At 36.1% G+C, this 17,371-nt stretch overlaps 2 protein-coding genes across 2 annotated transcripts; one reads left to right on the top strand and one right to left on the bottom strand.

Moving 5' to 3' along the window:
• Positions 1-3,294: 3,294 nt before the first annotated feature.
• On the top strand, positions 3,295-12,893 carry LOC132032700 (E3 ubiquitin ligase BIG BROTHER-related). The gene is made up of 7 exons (XM_059422379.1): positions 3,295-3,823; positions 5,550-5,865; positions 5,962-6,011; positions 10,874-10,915; positions 11,014-11,135; positions 11,209-11,317; positions 12,695-12,893. The coding sequence occupies exons 1-7, from the start codon at positions 3,551-3,553 to the stop codon at positions 12,740-12,742; spliced, it is 960 nt and encodes a 319-aa protein (XP_059278362.1). The 5' UTR covers positions 3,295-3,550; the 3' UTR covers positions 12,743-12,893.
• A 1,333-nt stretch (positions 12,894-14,226) lies between these two features.
• On the bottom strand, positions 14,227-15,951 carry LOC132047930 (large ribosomal subunit protein P1-like). Its single transcript, XM_059438900.1, has 3 exons — positions 15,802-15,951; positions 15,498-15,713; positions 14,227-14,450 (listed from the first exon to the last, which is right to left on the bottom strand). The coding sequence occupies exons 1-3, from the start codon at positions 15,871-15,873 to the stop codon at positions 14,397-14,399; spliced, it is 342 nt and encodes a 113-aa protein (XP_059294883.1). The 5' UTR covers positions 15,874-15,951; the 3' UTR covers positions 14,227-14,396.
• Between the last annotated feature and the right edge of the window lie 1,420 nt (positions 15,952-17,371).

The raw sequence follows: 17,371 nt of genomic DNA, 5'->3' as shown, positions 1-17,371 counted from the left end.
TATACCTAATTCGAACCTAAACACACGTAATGTTACTAACAGCTTACATAATCAAAACTAAACAGGATAACAAGGCAAATAAACTAATCAACTGAACATAATGACCACTAACCACATAAACAGTCAAAAAAAATACTAAAATAAATACTAGAAAAGTAACTAAAGGAAAATGAATTACCTTTTTGATGCACAGCCTTGATCGAGAACGAACTTGGAGACCCTTTGTTCCTCAAATCCCAACTTAGCCACACACAAAGAAGAGGAAAACCTTTAAAACTTTAAACTAATCAAACAAATTAAAGGTTTTAAGCAAAATTGCTAGAAACCCTAGGTATTTTGATTTTTAATGTGCAAATGATATTTTTCAATTGCTCAAGCTTGTTCAAATAATGGAGAATGGGGTTCTTTATATAGAATCCCCGAATTCTCAAACCCTAGTTCACAAACGATGTGGGAGTATAGCAAATCTGAGGTTTGCTTCTCTCAACACCATATCTAATGTCTAGGAAACAAACACACCAACGATTTAATGGTCAGATTCGACCTACTCGAGGTCAATCCTAGTGGTTCTTGAAGAACCAATAAAAAACCGATATTCAAACACATGCAAACAAAAAGCCATTAAGGATTTTCAAAGTTTTTGACCATTGATTCGCAAAAAGCAAAGAGAAAAGGGAACTATACTGTGTTTGGGGTGAACTTTGGTTGGTGATAGGTGAGAAATGGTAGAGCATTTAATGCTCTTGCCATTCTCGACCAACCTCACAACTGTAGAACCCAGGTGGAAACCCATCTTTGCTAAATCCGGCATAGATGACGAGGACAGAGAAGTGAGAGACATAAACATTTCGCGCTAGGGTTTGGAGAGGAAACCCTGTTCAATCTCTTAGGCTTTGTTTGGAATAGAATGAGGAGTATTCCCCCTTAAACGCATTTGTGGGCGGGGTCGGTCCATATTTGGACGGGGCCTGGCCAAATTTAAAATGGGGAGAGGGGGTAGCCCACATGTATACACGGTATACAACATATATACTTGTATACTTGTGTGTACAAGTGTATACATGGAAGGGTAAAAATGACCCTTTTTAAAAGATAGCCCAAAAATTGAAAGTGCCTATTGATTAAACATTTCAATTATGACCCGATAATAACCAATTGACCAATTAAGAGCTAATTTGCAAGAATGACCTTAGTTAAACTTAAACCATGAATTTGGCTATTTTAATTAAGGTCATAATTGTCCTAACAATTAGCCATTTCAATTGTAGCCACTACTAGTCTCATAATCAACAATTTGTGGAATTATCAATTAACCATAATTAAATACCCAATTAATTATGATAAATGCCACATTAAGAATTGAGGGGTAAAATGAGTAATTCATTTAATTAATCAGATTCCTTGAACTAAACAGGGTAAAATATTTGCCAATTGATTTCTGATAATTCAAACAATTAAATAAATAATTATTTTAAACTATTTCCTTGATTAAATTTAGCAAATATAACATAATTGTTGCAAATTAATTTCCAAATGATTTATAACATTATAGAAATTATTTTACCAAATAAGAATGGTAAAATACTATCTAAATAATTTTGTAAAATCATTTTGACTTCTAAAAATACATATTTCATTCCGTTTAATATTCAAGGACTCGTTAAAAGTAATTAAAATAAATTACAGGAGGTCAAAAATTAGGTGTCAACACACCTTACTATTTATCTTGATCTTAAAGCAACTATTTACACCCAAACTCATTCCGATAGGACTTCACATGGCTAAAATGGCACATTATTTATTTCTTTAGTGAAAAGTGTTAAAATTGCCCCTCAAATATTAAAATAAAATAATTATACTCTCCGTTTGATTTTGATCCAAAAAAAACCCTCACTATTATTATTTTGACTCAAATATGCCCCTAAAAACTACGGATATCCATGCGTGATTTTAATTTATTAAAATAATATTTTGCTGACACGTATGTTCAAATTCAAGGGGAGGGGTATTTTTCTAATTTTAAAAAAATGGGCCAATAAGGAAATTTCCTTTCACCTGAGACTTCATCTTCTCTAATCCATCACTTTCCTACAATGTAACCTCAAGGCTGATCCTCCACTCCCCATCGTCCTTTTCCACCATTGCAATATAAAACCTCTATCATCACCATTAACGAGGTCTTGTTCGCAATTATATCTTCACCTTTAACGAGGTCTTATTATGTTCTTGGACAATTCATGTGATGGGGTCTCCAAATTTCCACTGGCTAGGCTAACAATGGACGACTTATTTATTATATATCACTAAGGCTGATCTCTAGGTTACTTCTTTATTTTTTGATTCTTTTATTATATCTTAACAAGAAAAAAAAAGATGTATTAATGTTGCCACAAACAAGATATTTTGGTGTAAAAAGAAAATTAAATAAATCTTTCACAAAATGAAAGGTGAAAATGAGTCACTTGATAAGACTATTAGAAAAGTGATGTGAATTGGGTGATTGTCCAAGCAAAAGGGATCAATTAAGCGAGGTCTTGTTGTTCGCGGTTCTATTCGTATTTTGAGTCCTCAATTTGTCAAATAGCTAAAGTCAACTTGTGATCCTTTCGGGCGACTCTCTTCGGGAGTGTCCCTACTAATCCATATTGTTTGGACACCACTAGTGTGTTGATAGTAGTAGAGTTGCTTTCCCTTCTTGTTTTTTGTGTTATTAAAACGGATTGTAGTTTCTTCTTCTCCTATTCTTTCTTTTCTGCACCAAACTTTTTCTTATCAATTTCGGCTTCAGTTTCCTTCGATGGTGCTTCACTCTCCTCATCTCTGCCCTATTAATCTCAAAATAAGACAACAAAGGGTTATTTTTTGAATTTTCTGAAATCTTGTGATTTGCTTTCTCCTTAAAAAATAAAATCCCTCCCTTTTATTTTAGATGGCCATGTCCGCAACGAAAATATTTTTATGATGGTTTAAAATCACACGTAAACATTCGTTAGTTTTGAGGGGCATATTTGAGCCAAAATACTAACGTTGAGGGCTTTTTTGAGAACAAAATTAAACAGAGGATATAGTTATTCTATTTTCAATAATTATTGGGCAATTTTCTCCATTTTATTTTTTCTTATATAAATAAGAATATTTAGTTCTTTAAAAGGGTATTTAATTCTTTTAACTTTTTAGTTTGAGAATTCCCATTTTTGTACGGAGACCGAAGCATTCTCCCTTAATAATGAATACACCTTATTTTGTTTGAAATTTAAATAATCCTCGCAAATGTATTTCGTTTGTTGTACTGTCAGATTGAATGGTTGGAAAAGGTGAAGGGTGTCCTTGCAAACGTCAAATTCCAATTTGAAAAGAAAATGATGCTTCCCTTTTTCTCCTCTCTTTCTTCTTATTTATATTATAATATTCTCTAATCATTCCCCTCCCTCTCTCTCGCAAACACAAACACAAAGGCACTATCGCTTTCTTCTTATACGCTTCAGATTTCTCCGAATATCCCTTCCAATTCCTATAAAATACCCTTTATCCGTTGATTGTTGTCCCAGTAATGGAGAATTCAAAAAGCAACAACAACGACACTAATAATAATAATGAAGCATCAGCAGCCAAAACAACAAGCCCTATTGCGGCTAATGACAACAACAATGAGCAAAGAGGAAACCCTAATGGGTCAGACAGTAGTGTGCAAATTAATGGAAATGGGGAATTGGATGATAGCAACACTTGTAGTAATGAAGGCGGAGCTACTCGGAGAACTCGTTTCACCGAGCTTAGTCAGGTCGAGGCTGATCTTGCTCTCGCCCGCACCTTGCAAGAACAGGTTTGGCAATATGACTGATTTTCAGTATTGAACTCAATTTCAATATGTTCGCTTTATTTTAAAAATTAGGATTGGGGCTTTTTCACATCTCAAGATTTAGTTTTGTATAAGCACTTTGGGGTTATGTGGTTGCGTGTTAGGGTTATACTGGTATTAGTAATGCAGGGTTTAGTTATTCCATCTTACTCGGTTCCCTCATAACTTATATGCATGTATTAGTTATGCAGGATTGTAAACTTGGTAACCAAACACCATATTTGATGTGCTGAATTTTATACATAGCAACTAAAATGATACCAAACATGGTACTATTTGTTATGCTGGTTTTAATACATGGATAACTTACTTCCTAACCAGCAACCAAATGACCCTATTTGTGTGGATTGGTATCTTGGATGATGATATTAGTTATATACCACCTAAAACTATATAATGAGACTCTGATAAAGTCGTTTGCATATGGCATAAAGTACTTTTTAAAGTGTCTGAAAACTAACTGAAGTTGTTTCGTTTGTTGAATTTTTACACAGAAATGCTTTTAGCTTATTTTAGAATACGATTCAATTTTTATGTCAAATTGAAGTTCATAACTTCTCTTTGACGTAAAGATAATCTAAACACTAGAAGTCCTTTCTAGAATAATGGTACCACGCACCTGATTGAATTAACTTATATAACATATTAAAGAGTCAGATTTATAAAGCAATACCAGAAATAAGTGGTTCACTGAAAGCTATCATAATCCCAAAAGTCAGGCCTGTGCAAATGGTCCGTTTGTGTAAAAAGTATTGGCTTCTAAAATTTTGAAGTGGACTTGTAGCTAATTTTGAATGACCAAACTAATGTTGAATATTTTCAACTAGCATTCTCAATTTCTAAACCTTCTGAAGCATCAATGTTTGCCAAGCCTAGACGGAGTAGAGATTGATCGAGAGGTTTTGGCGAGATTGGGCGACGGGGTGGGGGGTGGGGGGTTGGCCAGTGGTAGAGGATCATTGGGTTTTCGAAAGTTGGTGTAGCAATTTGCCATTGTGGTGGCTAAGATAAGATGCTGCTGCTGGGAAATCATGGTTATTTAGATGAACAAGATGAGAGACAGCTTATAGGCTTGTGGGGCTGAGTGAAGCCCGTGAAAGTTATTCAGGTGGGAAAATAATTGAAGACAAAGCCAGAGAAAAGAAGGTCATAAAAAGAGAAACTGAAAGCTATATGAAAGGAAAAGTGAAAAGGAAGAAGAAACTATAAAAATAAGAGTAAAAGAACTGATTCCTTTGCATGGATTGTCAAGGTTATTTAGATTATATGACTTGAGATCATATTGCAATAACAGTCTTAATATAGCATCATAAACTCAGTGTTTTGGTTGCTAACTGAATTGTGTAGTTGGTTCTTCTGGGAATAACTGAGTAATACACATTCCATCCAAATAGGCCCAAGTTACTTTTTAATTGACCAAATTCAGAATGATGAAGCTTTTTTATTTGAAGAAGTACTCTTCTGGTGGAACTATATCACTAAAATTGTTTCTCTAACTTGGTTCTTTCTGCGCTGGTGATCTTGAAATATTAAAATGTAAAGGTTCATTTAATCCTACTTGGGACTTCAGATGCATCAAATGAAACTCAGACTCTCTCTGGGAATGAAATCTTATGTGTCTTGTTTGTCCTTTACGGTCTTTTCTTGTAATAATGAGATGAAGCCCCTCTGTTTTATTTTTTGGGAATAGGAAAGGGCTTATATGATGCTTAGTATGAACGATGAGGGGATTGATTATGGGAGTTGGGATGCTGGGAGCTATGGCCATGATGAGGATGATGATGAAGATTTTGATGATCCAAGCGAAGAAGAAGATGATGGTAGTAATGTGGATGAAGATGCTTTTGATGTGCATGCTCATGATGAAGCTAGTGAGGATGAGAACCAAGGGGTTGAGTTAGACCCATCGGCTTTTTCTAGTGATGAGGCCTATGCCAGAGCACTGCAAGATACTGAAGAGAGAGAAGTGGCAGCTAGATTATTGGCCCTTGCTGGGATAAATGAAAGTAAGTCTTTTGTTGAAACTTACTTTTACCGTTGTTTTTGGCCGGTTTTTTCTGTTCTGTTATCATGTAAACTATTGACAAATCTATGACTTTTAGTGTATGTTAGACAACCGCAAGATGAAGAGGATCGTGGTATTAATTCCCAGGTAATGATCTGTTTTAGCATTCTAAAGAAGTCAGCTTAACAGTATTGCTTCTGAAGATCAATTTGGTATTATCATTCATATGCATTAGTTTATCAGCTTTTTCATATTTTAACATGGATCTTGCCTCTTGAGCTCTCTGAGCTTCTCTTTTCATAAAATTCAGAAGAGCCAACGTTGATAAATTTTGAGGTTGGTTACATCTTGGATGATTGCATAGACTTACTGCTATCCTGTCCCGTGGAATGGACTGCATGCAGATTATGTTTATGACAGTGTCCGATATTAGTATAATACTAAAAAAATGAGAATATTTTGGAATGTTTAGAAATTTGGTAAATATACAATCTGAACACACACGTACACACATGTATTTTTTTCCCGATTCGTAGTACTTAAATAAGATGTGCTTTTGCTGTTGTTGAAGGATGTCGGTTATCATGTTCTGCCGACTTGGGGAATAAAACGATATCCCAATAGGGGGTATTCGAGAAAAACCTTACATTATTTAATCTCTCTGCTCCATGTCTGAAGAACAAGATTTCGGATCACTGAAAGTATGATAGGTTGTGCATAGAAGACCACAATCTCAAAAGTACCTCGCCCCTTTTCAAGCCCTTTTCAAATGCGATTGCATAAATCAAAGCAGAGATCCTAGATCTCGTACTTCCCTCAGCATAGGGTCGAATTCCCTTCACAATTCAGGGGTTTGCTTCGCCCGTGAAAATAATTCTATCCAAGTGAGGAATTGGAGCAACTTTGTACTTTTACATAAAATTAAACCAACAGCACATTGAAGTCATCCAGCGGCACCACTGTCATGTTGAAGTTTGACCAGTGTCCCCAAAGTCATTGGAACATACAGCGGCAACCCATAACCTCGTTCGTCATACACTTAGTCACCTGCAGCCCATACTTTTGAACGATCTTGGAAGCAAACAAACGTGTGTATGGCCCCAGTATCGACCATGGTCACAACACTTCTGTTCCCAATCTTCAGATCCACATACGCCTCCTTGGCATCATCTTCCTCATTATCTGCAATAGGCATGCAAGTCAGTTTGTTCAACAATCTCAACAGATTAACGTAGGCAGCAACTTCCTGTCCCTTTGCATGTTTCTCCTCTTCAGCAAGAAAAACATTTATCTTTGCTTGTTTTGGACAGTTTCATGCGTGATGCCCAGGCTTTGGATAGTCCAGCAAACGTTTTCTCCACCCGCCTGCCGGTTAGTTTTTGATGATGTTCCGTTTGCCCTTGTCATTCCCGTCATGCTTTATGTTATCCTTCTTCTAGTACTTACTCTTCTCCTTTTTCTTAGATTTTGAAGGGGTAGAATCAGAAGTAGATTTAAGGTCGAGATATTGGCAGGTTCGCATAGCCGAGGACCATGTCTTGTCTTGGCATCAATGTTGCATAGTTGGTGCCATTCCATGACCACACGTGCCTCATGTCAAACTGTGTCTTACTTCCCACAAGGCTACCTATGCCAACTCGTGCTAATCCAAGTATAGTCAATCAAACTTAGGTTGTAGTGTCATGATGTTGCTGCTTTTGTTCAGGTTGTGCCAAGGCCATCATGTCAAATCTATGTCATAATCATGCCATGCCGAGGGACCGAGTTAAGGGATAACAAACCACCTTTACCAGATGATCTCGTCGTCCTCGACGAGGAAAAATTCATATACTCTTGTATTTTTTTTTTTTTTTGACATGGGAACCCGCAGCCGCTACCCTTCGGGTGCGCACAGGGTGAACCCAGGTCCTGTGCAATAGCTCGCACACCACACAAGAGAGATAACCCACACTAGGCAAGCCCCGTGCGACGAGCTCGACTCAGAAGGCAAATCCCTTGCTATTCATATACTCTTGTATTTGCTTCTCGAACTGCTACAAAGTAGTTCCTTTTTCTCAAGTTGCATACGCATCAGGCTTGCCTTTCAATTTTATCAAAAATTCTGTCCGCCAGTTCTTCTAACTCATGCCCAACATCCGGTGGTCCAAGATCTTCTCCATGCAGTCTTCAAACTTTTTGCACACCATAGGAAGAGCACACTTTGTCTTGTTCCATCACGGATCATCATCATCTTCATGGACTTCTTCAAAAAGCTAATGTGGAAGGTGGGGTATTCCTTAAGTCTGTCTGGCAACTTAAGTCGGCATGCCACAACGCCTACTTTCTTAACCATTGCAACTCAAGTCTGTCTGGCAATTTCAAAAGTGACCATCGCACTTCGGAATAAAGCCTCTATGACTTGTATTGCTGCTGATCTTAACCAAATTTGAGGAGTTAGTTTCAACAACACTTTGTCACCCTCGTTAAACTCCAAAGCCCGCCTGTTATTGTTGGCATACTTCATCATGCACTTGGAGGCTTTCCTCACAACAAGAAACAAAATTCCGTGGGCGGCAAAAACCAAGTGCGGATGGATCCTAGAAAGGTGCAGGCTATAGTGGAGTGACACGCTCCTAATGGCTTGAAGGAATTGAGATCGTTTCTTGGCTTGACAACCTATTAGAAAATTCACTGTTGGTTACTCAAAGAAAGCTACTTCTTTGACAAACTTGTTAAAGAAGAATGTGAGATGGGATTGATCCGATTCTTGTGTGAAGGCGTTCAATAGTTTGAAAGAAACTATTAACCAATATTGTGGTGCCCGACTTTGAGTTGCCTTTTGAAGTGCACAAAGATGCTTCCAACATAGCTTTTGGTTGGGTGTGGATCCAAGAAAGTCACCCTGAAGTTGAATGAAGCGGAGCAACACTATTCTGCTCATAAAAAGGAGGTGATTGTTGTGGTGCATTGCCTGCAGAATTTGGTGTAACTGCTGAGAACTAGATCCGTGGTACGTACCCGACAAAAGTTTAGTCCTAAGCACACAGTTTCTGATTTGAGTAAGATTTCGTGTTGAAACCCTAGCCCGAAAGGCAAAACCAAATGGTGGATCACAAGAGTCGGATTTGACTTTGTTGATTGGATCAAATTTTCTGCTGCCAATGATAGTCAAGGGGCGTTGTTTGTTAGCCCCTTCAACAAGATGCTCGGCATGACATGGTTGTGGCAAGGGATTTGTGATTGAGGGCCCTTGACACAACCTTATGAATGCCGTTGGCATCATGCATGGATGAAAACCAAGCATGACAGACTATGTTGTGGGTTGACAAAGGCACCTTGGCGGAGGCAACGCTGCCTAGCACGTGTGCATGCGAAGCTGGCTTAGCATTGGACACCGTGGTAGTAGTGCCAAGGCAAGTGTTGGCATGGACAAGTCTGACATGCCATACATGTGTGAAGGGCGTGCAGGCAGTGGCATGGGCGGACAACGTCAAGACTAGTGCCAAGCAAGCCTTGGGCAACTGCACAAGCATGCGACGCACATGCTGGAAGTTGGGCAGTTACTTTTGTCTTCGTCCGAGTATAGCCACGTGGCATTGTCTTGAAACTGTATGTTTGAATATATTTAATGTGCCTAGCAGTTAGGGATGTTAATTGTCATAGGATAGGGTTCCTTTTTGGGCTGACAAGTATCAAGGGCGTGGCTGCACTATATAAATGTGTATGCAGCCTTGGCACAAGTTAACAAAGGCCTCGGTGGTCTTTGTATTGTTGTCTAAGTGTCTTGAGCGTCTTAGCGTTCTTTGTAGTCGTGATTAATACAAAATTGGGAGTGAGCTATCCTGTAAATGTGCCTTGTGTTCAATATTACTTGTTTAAAAATATTCTAAGTCCCTAACCTAAAAGACAACAAGAAGGCTGAATTGAGCGAGAATCTTGACTGCCACATAATGACATGAATAAGAGTTCACCCCTGTAATGCATCTTGGCTTGCTAGGGATTGTTTAGAGCATCTTGATGAAGACCTTTTTAAACCCTTTAATATGCCTTTGTATGCTAACTGTAAGTGCTCGTTTGGTTGGGAAACAATTTATCCCGGGATAACTAATCCCGGGATTAGTTATTCCACCCTCAAGGTGGGATAAAATAAGGCTAAAATCCCGGGATAACTAATCCCGGGATTAGTTATCCCGGATTTTTATTCCAACCAAACATGGGATAAGGAGGCACTAAAATTTTATCCCGGGACTATTTTTGCTTATCCTTTACACCAAACGACCCCTAAGAGTATATTGATAATATTTACATGTAACCAAAATCTGCTGTTCAAGCATGGACTCTGGAAATATGAGTGTGCGAACAGAATACCAAGTTTGGCTCTAATGTAATGTGAAAAAATGTGAGGATTCTACCATACTGTCAAAGGCAATAGATAAAGTGACGCACAACATTTATGAACTTCTTTGGATGCTCTCATATACCTAATGTCGCATTGTTCTCTGTAACATTTTGTTCAAACAGTGCTATCAAAACTTGTTTAATAACAGGTTCTCCTTACAGTAGTCTGAGCTACTAGTTGCTTGATTTCTTATTAAGTTTCCTTTGTTATTTGTTAGGGTATAGTTTAGTGAAAATTGTGATAGATCAAAAAAGTGCATATAGCAACTGATATGGGTATATCATATGCAAAATCTTTTCTCATTTTACTTTTTTTGGCCCCAATCCTCATAATGATGCTATTTTGATGCATTTTCTGCTATTAAATTGATGGACTCTTTGGGTGATTGTTAAAGGAAGCTCCTCGAGGCTGAAGATTTCTTCCACCATTGTTTGCTTTCTCCTCCTTCCCTTTCTTCAATATAGACGAGATAAAATATTTTTTTCATACTCGAGGTTATCTTAAGCTTTTTTTCATCTACCACGTTGTTGTTTTCTTGACATAGAATTCCTGCATAGTGGACCATCAGATGAACTTTGTGATGTCGCATTAAGTCTGGTTTAACCATACATGTCTATTTTGTTGTTTTTAGGATGCATGGGAGGACGTTGATCCCGATGAGCTTTCTTATGAGGTACTTCAGTTTGTTGAATTTGTTTCTCTTTTTTAGACATACTTCGTATGTTCTACTTCGGATGTTTGATATTGTTCAAACTGTCTGCACTCATGCAGGAACTTATAGCACTGGGTGAAGTTGTTGGAACTGAGAGCAGGGGGCTTTCTGCTGATACAGTTGCCTCTCTGCCTTCAGTGAACTACAAGACACAAACTGCGTCAGAAGGGACTACTGATTCGTAAGCTAACATATCCTTTGCTGTACTCGTTCATATGTGAAAGTGTTGACGCCTTGACATTTTTGCACTACAGGTGTGTTATATGTAGATCGGATTATGAAGATGGTCAAAAATTGACTGTGCTGTCCTGCAAACATACTTATCATTCTGAATGTCTGAACAAATGGTTACAAATAAACAAGGTATTAGAAGTGCCCAACACCACCCCCACCCCCCCTCTCTCTTCCCCCCTCAAAATGAATCCTTGAACTGTGACGGAGAACTATCTTTGCTAAGCCAACTAATATCTTTTCTGTTATTGTTTGTAGCCCAAGGCTCCCTTACCTTCTGGACCTTTTTTAGAAATTACTCCCTCGGTCTCAAATTATCTGTCTTGATTCTCTTTGACACGCCCCTTAAGAAACATTGATTAGGAGAGTTTTTTAACTAGTTTACCTTTCATTGGTATTTGAACAATCATAGTATCACCCCATAATTGAGGTGTGTGTAGTCTTCAAGAAACAATTACTAAGGGTAAAATGGAAAAAATAATTAATTTTGTCTGAACTTCTAAAACGACAGATAGTTTGAGAAAAACTTTTTTTTAGAAATAAAGACATATAATTCTGGACGAGTACATAAGTTTTATCTGTGATATGTGGCTGTAGCCGAGACTAAAATTTTGTTTTAGCCCCATCATGGTCAGCTGATATATGTCGAAGTTATTTGAAGTATCATGGTAGTTCTAAGTTTAGCTTGCTCAATTGCTGAATGTTAGCTGTGCTTCTATTGCCAATGCTTCTCACACTGAACTAGATTGTACTCCTCTTTCCCCCCTTTTTTCTGGCTTGAAAGGAAATATATGCCTCTTGTCAGTACTGTTTAGGGTGGCGATAGCTCTTGCAGTGACTTAGATCTTTGAGTTACTTCATTTTCATCTGGCTATGTGCCATATTGAATGAGAATGAGACTTCTTAACCCATTTTGTGTGACACAGTTGAATGTATATGGAGATTAAAATGTTGGATTTCCTTTGCATATTGCATCGTACTAATTGTAAGAAAATTGTTAAAGCTGGTACTCGGTTCGTTGCATTTAACAGGAGGACAATCATTGTTTTGATATTCAATTGTGGCTAGAATGAATTTGAATTGTTGAATTCTATATTTGTAAATGTATTATGATGCACCAGAATAGGGATAACTGCCTATATTTTGATCTTAAGCTTACTGTGAGTTTCTCTATTCAAGTAACAGAACCTGCTTTTATTTGATAACACCTCACAGTATCGGTAGTGACGAGAAAGTGTTGCTCTAGTGATAGAGTCCACCTTCAACTAAGTGGTGTAAGCAAACCTCTGTTCCTCAAGTTGGGGTAATTGGCTGGGATGGGGGTGGGTGATCAGCCCATGCGTCCTTGCTTTCCAACGTATGTTAACGAATTTTCCACATATTGACTGTCCAAATTGTTGAATAATACTAATATATTGTTGCTTTTCAGTATTCATATGTGAGATTTCTATATAAAGATTGTTATTTCAGGGCTGCAGTTGATTCTTGTATATGATTTTGTGCATGCAGGTTTGTCCTATATGTAGCACTGAGGTCTCCACCTCTGGAAACAGCTAGTTACAGAAATCGAAGTGTGTGTTCAATGCAAATTATTGATAGTAATACAGAGACCAATCTCTCTGCTTGTTTGACCATTCTTGGTTCACTCTGGCTGGCTTCCTTTGTTCTGTTTATCATATAATATCATGAATGTACCAAGTTCTAATAATTCCCTCCTTTTAAATGTTTCCTCTTCAATTTTTTTTCGTTACACCTTGTCACTCTAAGATCCTTTATCAAACCTGCTCCCATTTCCAATCAAGAAAAAAAAAAAAAAGGGCTCGAATGGTACGATTCCCTCTGCCACCTCTCATTTGATAGCTTTTAAAAAGAGTACTGATTCTTACACCATCAATATAAACGAGTTGCATGTGTAAATGTTTCTTAACAACTGTTATTGCAAAAAATTGAGCTAGTGTCTGTTGCTAGATTCGTTATCGATACGTATTAATGAAAACATCAAATACAAAAACTAACTATAGTATCAAATTGACCAAATTGAATAAAAATCATGTCATTGGAAATTGGAAATTGAAGAACAGAGAATGAGCAGGATATCGAACGATTAATTTTGATTTCTTGATATTGTGGATCAATTTCGATTTCTTGAATTGTGGAATTCATCAAGATGAATCGCCGTTAAGCGGTCAACGGACACATACTAATACTAGGAGTAGGAGGAACTTCCATGTCCATGTAAGCATTGAGATGTTCATATTGAAATTCGCATCACCGTGTTGTTACAGGAGCCTTTGAATATAATATCTTTGGGAACTTTACAGGGTATAACAAACTCCTATACATCTGAGGCTCTTTTGTGATCGTTTCGCAATTGATGTTAGTGGCTGATTCCCTTTGTTAGGTTTAGCTTTTCCTGGTGTCCTCTGTTCTGTTTTCAATTGTCAGTCTTATCTGTTCTGAGTTTTTCTCTCGTGGATAATTATGTGTCACTATTTTTTATTAGCTTATGCTAAAAAAACACTTTATATATTTTAAAGAAAATTAATTTGAAACTTCTTATTCTTAATGACATACTTTATAATGAGAATGTCATGAAATGTTGTAAACCATAAAATGCTTTTAGAAAAATTTCTTTGTACACGGCGTTCCAATCAAATAACGCCATCGAAAGAATAATAGAGCTTTGCTTTATTTGGTAATGACCAAAGTAGCTCTTCTCTCCTCCTTGTCTACTCATCAGATTCCTCTAGCAGATGCCGTGCCAAGTGTAGAAGAAAAACATCAAACCTTTTCCTCATAAAATTGTCTTATAAAGATGGCCAATTTAATATCGTAAAAGCATCATCTCACCATTTTAATACGTGGTCTAGATTAGTTCCCTTTCATGGTTCAATCTTCTTCTTTAATCAATTCTCTTAGTTTTCCCAATTTGAATTCCAACTAGGACTTTTTGGACTATTTCTCCAAGTTGGTTTTGGACTCTGATTTACTTTGGATACTAATTGGTCAAAATTACTGCCGAAATTCAAATTACAAGGAAATAAGGAAAAGACTGTGTAGTAGTACTAATAGATAAGTCAAGTATTGATTTCGATACAATAACGCCATATGTATCAGAATTCAAAATTATTCTAACATAATTCTAGACAAATTAAAAAAGCCAAAATACTGAAATTCATCAACATCCCGAGGACTAACGAATTCTGCAACTCTAATCAAACAAGCTAAACATGGCCTCATCATCACTCTCTTCCTTTGTCTCTTCCTGAAATTGAGAGACAACACAAAAAACAACGAGAAATTCAGCTTAGTTTAACAAATTAAAGAAGAAGGAACAAGTAAAACCACAGCTAATATCAATTATGTAAAGATTACAAAAAAAAGTACACATTAATTTGACTCATAAATATTGGACAAAGAAGAAACAAGTAAAACCACAGCTAATATCAACTGACACGAAATTCACTTTTTGGGAGTCAGTTAATATATAAAGATTTTATGCCTGACTGTGTTTTTCCAATTTTACAAGAAGTGCTTCATAAAAAATGGAAATTATTTTTTCATCACGTCGCTGTTGCTGAATAGAAGGAGAAATAAATCATTATAACACTGTTGGAGCTTCAACACATATTATACAAAATTTATTACGAAAAACCAAATCGAATCATAGTAGACTTGATTAAATTTGGTCAAAAATTGATAAGAAAAAAAGTACACGAGACAAAATACACATACATATTACGGAAAATAAGAATGGAACATAAATAAATATGCAAATACCTTTTTCTTCGTGAGTCAATTACCGTATATAAAGACTTTATGCTTGAAACTATGTTTTCAAATTTTACAAGAATTGACTCATAAAGAATGGAAATTATTTTCGATCACGTCGCTTAATAGAAGGGAAATAAATCATTATAACCACTGTTGCAGTTTCAGCACATACCCCACTTTATCCCAATTTATGTGACACAGTTCGAATTTTGAGAGTCAAATTTATTAATTTTGACTATGTTTGCCTCTCAAAATTCAAAAGTTGCCACATAAATTGAAATGGAGGGAGCATTATACAAAATTAATGACGAAAACCAATAGTTAACTTGATTAATTTTGGTAGAAATACACAATAATTTTTGACAAAATATATTATATACATGCATATTACGGAGCTTCAACAAATAGTATGTACAAAACTTATGACAACAAAATCAAACAATAGTTGATGTTAAAAAAACAGTACATAATAATTGGAGACAGAATATTTTATACACATGCATATTACGGAAAATAAGGATGGAACATAAATAAGTACCTTTTTCTTGTCATCGGCGGCAGGTGCATGGTCACCGGTAGCAGCAGGAGCAGCGGCGGCGGCAGCAGCGCCAGTAGAAGCGGGGGCACCACCAGAGCCAACGTTCATGATAAGCTCATCAACATTCTTCTTCTCACAAAGCTTTGCAAATAGGCTTGGCCAATATGATTCCACCTGCAAATTTGCTGCTTTCACCAATGTTCCAATTTTCTCCGCCTAATACCAGTACAAAAAGTACATTAAAATTAGTGACAATGGAACACAAATAAACATAAAGAGAATAAAAAGAAGAAAAAGATATTACAGTTACGGGAATGCCATCATCATGAAGAATCAAGGAAGCGTAGGTACATGCGAGTTCGCCGGTGGAAGACATTCTTCAACTCTTTTTTTTCTCGAAACCCTAACGTCGGCAGCTTTGGCGGAATTATGGGTGGGTAATAGGGTTTTGTGAGGGTATTTATAAGAAGATTTCTTGGGCCACAAGTTTCATTCCAATTGTTTTTTTTTTTTTTTTTTAGGAATTAGGATGATTTACGTTTTTCCCTTTTTTTGACAAAACTACAAAAAATAAAATAAAATAGGTTTTTCTTCTTCAATTTGGTTATGGACCCAACTTAAACAAAGGAAAAAGAAAAATGAAAAAACATACCCTTTTCCGGTTGGAAAAGGGTCAAATTTACCCTCCAAGTATGATTTATAGTTTAAATTTGTCCTCCGTCAAAGTTTGGGATCAAATTTGCCCTCTCTGTTAGGATACTTGACAAATTTGCCCTTATATGGATGGAAGTCTAACTTGGACTCCACAACACAAAAAAGAAATAGCCACGTTAGATATCCAACTCAATAACCCGGCTAAACTGTTACACGTCGTTTCGTCCTATTACAATTTTTTTTAAAGAAAATTATATCCTTTTATTTTAACATATATAACATGTTGGAAGAGGAGAGAAACACATATATATAACATAGTATTACTTACTATTATTTTGTCAGATAATTCAGTACTATTTATCAAGGAATTATATATAATTATTTAATTAGTAAACTGGTTGTATAAATATTTTGTATATTATAAATGTACAAAATTTAAACCCATATGTAAAATACTTGCAAAATGAAAAAGCGTTACCAATTTAGTCTCAAAGCAAGAAAGTTTAGATTTTCTTCCAAGTAGAAAATTCTAATTCTAAACTAACGGATAAATATTCTTTCCTTTCTATGAGATTTCGAAAAGTGGATAAATAAGATTTGTATCCAAATGCGTAGCTACATTTTTTTTCGAAAATGTGTCTTACTTTTTTATTTGTTTGTTTAAAAAATTTCATTCTCTATAATAGTTAAACAATATTAATTCCAACATCACACATGATATGTTTAAGATACCACTACAAAATTCAAAGGAGATTTTGATACATTATGCACATCTTTAATTTAAAACTACAATATTCAAAAGTCACTTTTATTTTGGTAAATTTTGTAATAAAAAAAAAGTAAGACACATAAATTAAAACTGAAGGAATATTATATTTATCATGATATAGTTTGAATTGACATAAAGTTTTTTTTTTTTTTAAAAAAAGTAGACTTCTGAAATTTATCATCTAAAATATATCATACAATATTTATGTGGTTATAAAATTTTATATTTCTTTTTTAACACACTAAAAAAATATGTCATGTAAATCGAAACGAATGAAATATTATGATCACGGGAGGTGACTTTTCTACCGTTGTTGTTAAGTTAGTAGCAATGTTAACCTAGTAAACCCTACAAAGGTCAGATAAAGCTAAATGGCTAAAAACGGAAAGAATCAGAAGAGGTAAATAAAGTAGCTGCGAGATATTCTTCGTTCATCAATGACCCAACAGAG

The sequence above is a fragment of the Lycium ferocissimum genome, chromosome 2 (genome assembly GCF_029784015.1).
Source record: "Lycium ferocissimum isolate CSIRO_LF1 chromosome 2, AGI_CSIRO_Lferr_CH_V1, whole genome shotgun sequence".
NCBI lineage: Eukaryota > Viridiplantae > Streptophyta > Magnoliopsida > Solanales > Solanaceae > Lycium > Lycium ferocissimum.
The sequence above is the reverse complement of the archived record's forward strand: the minus strand, read 5'-3'. Positions and strand labels throughout refer to the sequence as shown.

What these genes read in the sequence shown, in the direction of transcription:
- LOC132032700 (XM_059422379.1), top strand. Translation starts at nt 3,551, where the DNA reads ATGGAGAATTCAAAAAGCAACAACAACGACACTAATAATAATAATGAA. An exon ending in CCCGCACCTTGCAAGAACAG is followed by an intron (nt 3,824 to 5,549) that starts GTTTGGCAATAT and finishes TTTTGGGAATAG; the next exon opens with GAAAGGGCTTATATGATGCT. An exon ending in TCAGAAGGGACTACTGATTC is followed by an intron (nt 11,136 to 11,208) that starts GTAAGCTAACAT and finishes TTTGCACTACAG; the next exon opens with GTGTGTTATATGTAGATCGG.
- LOC132047930 (XM_059438900.1), bottom strand. Translation starts at nt 15,873, where the DNA reads ATGTCTTCCACCGGCGAACTCGCATGTACCTACGCTTCCTTGATTCTT. An exon ending in ATGATGGCATTCCCGTAACT is followed by an intron (nt 15,714 to 15,801) that starts GTAATATCTTTT and finishes TACTGGTATTAG; the next exon opens with GCGGAGAAAATTGGAACATT. An exon ending in CCGCCGATGACAAGAAAAAG is followed by an intron (nt 14,451 to 15,497) that starts GTACTTATTTAT and finishes TCTCAATTTCAG; the next exon opens with GAAGAGACAAAGGAAGAGAG.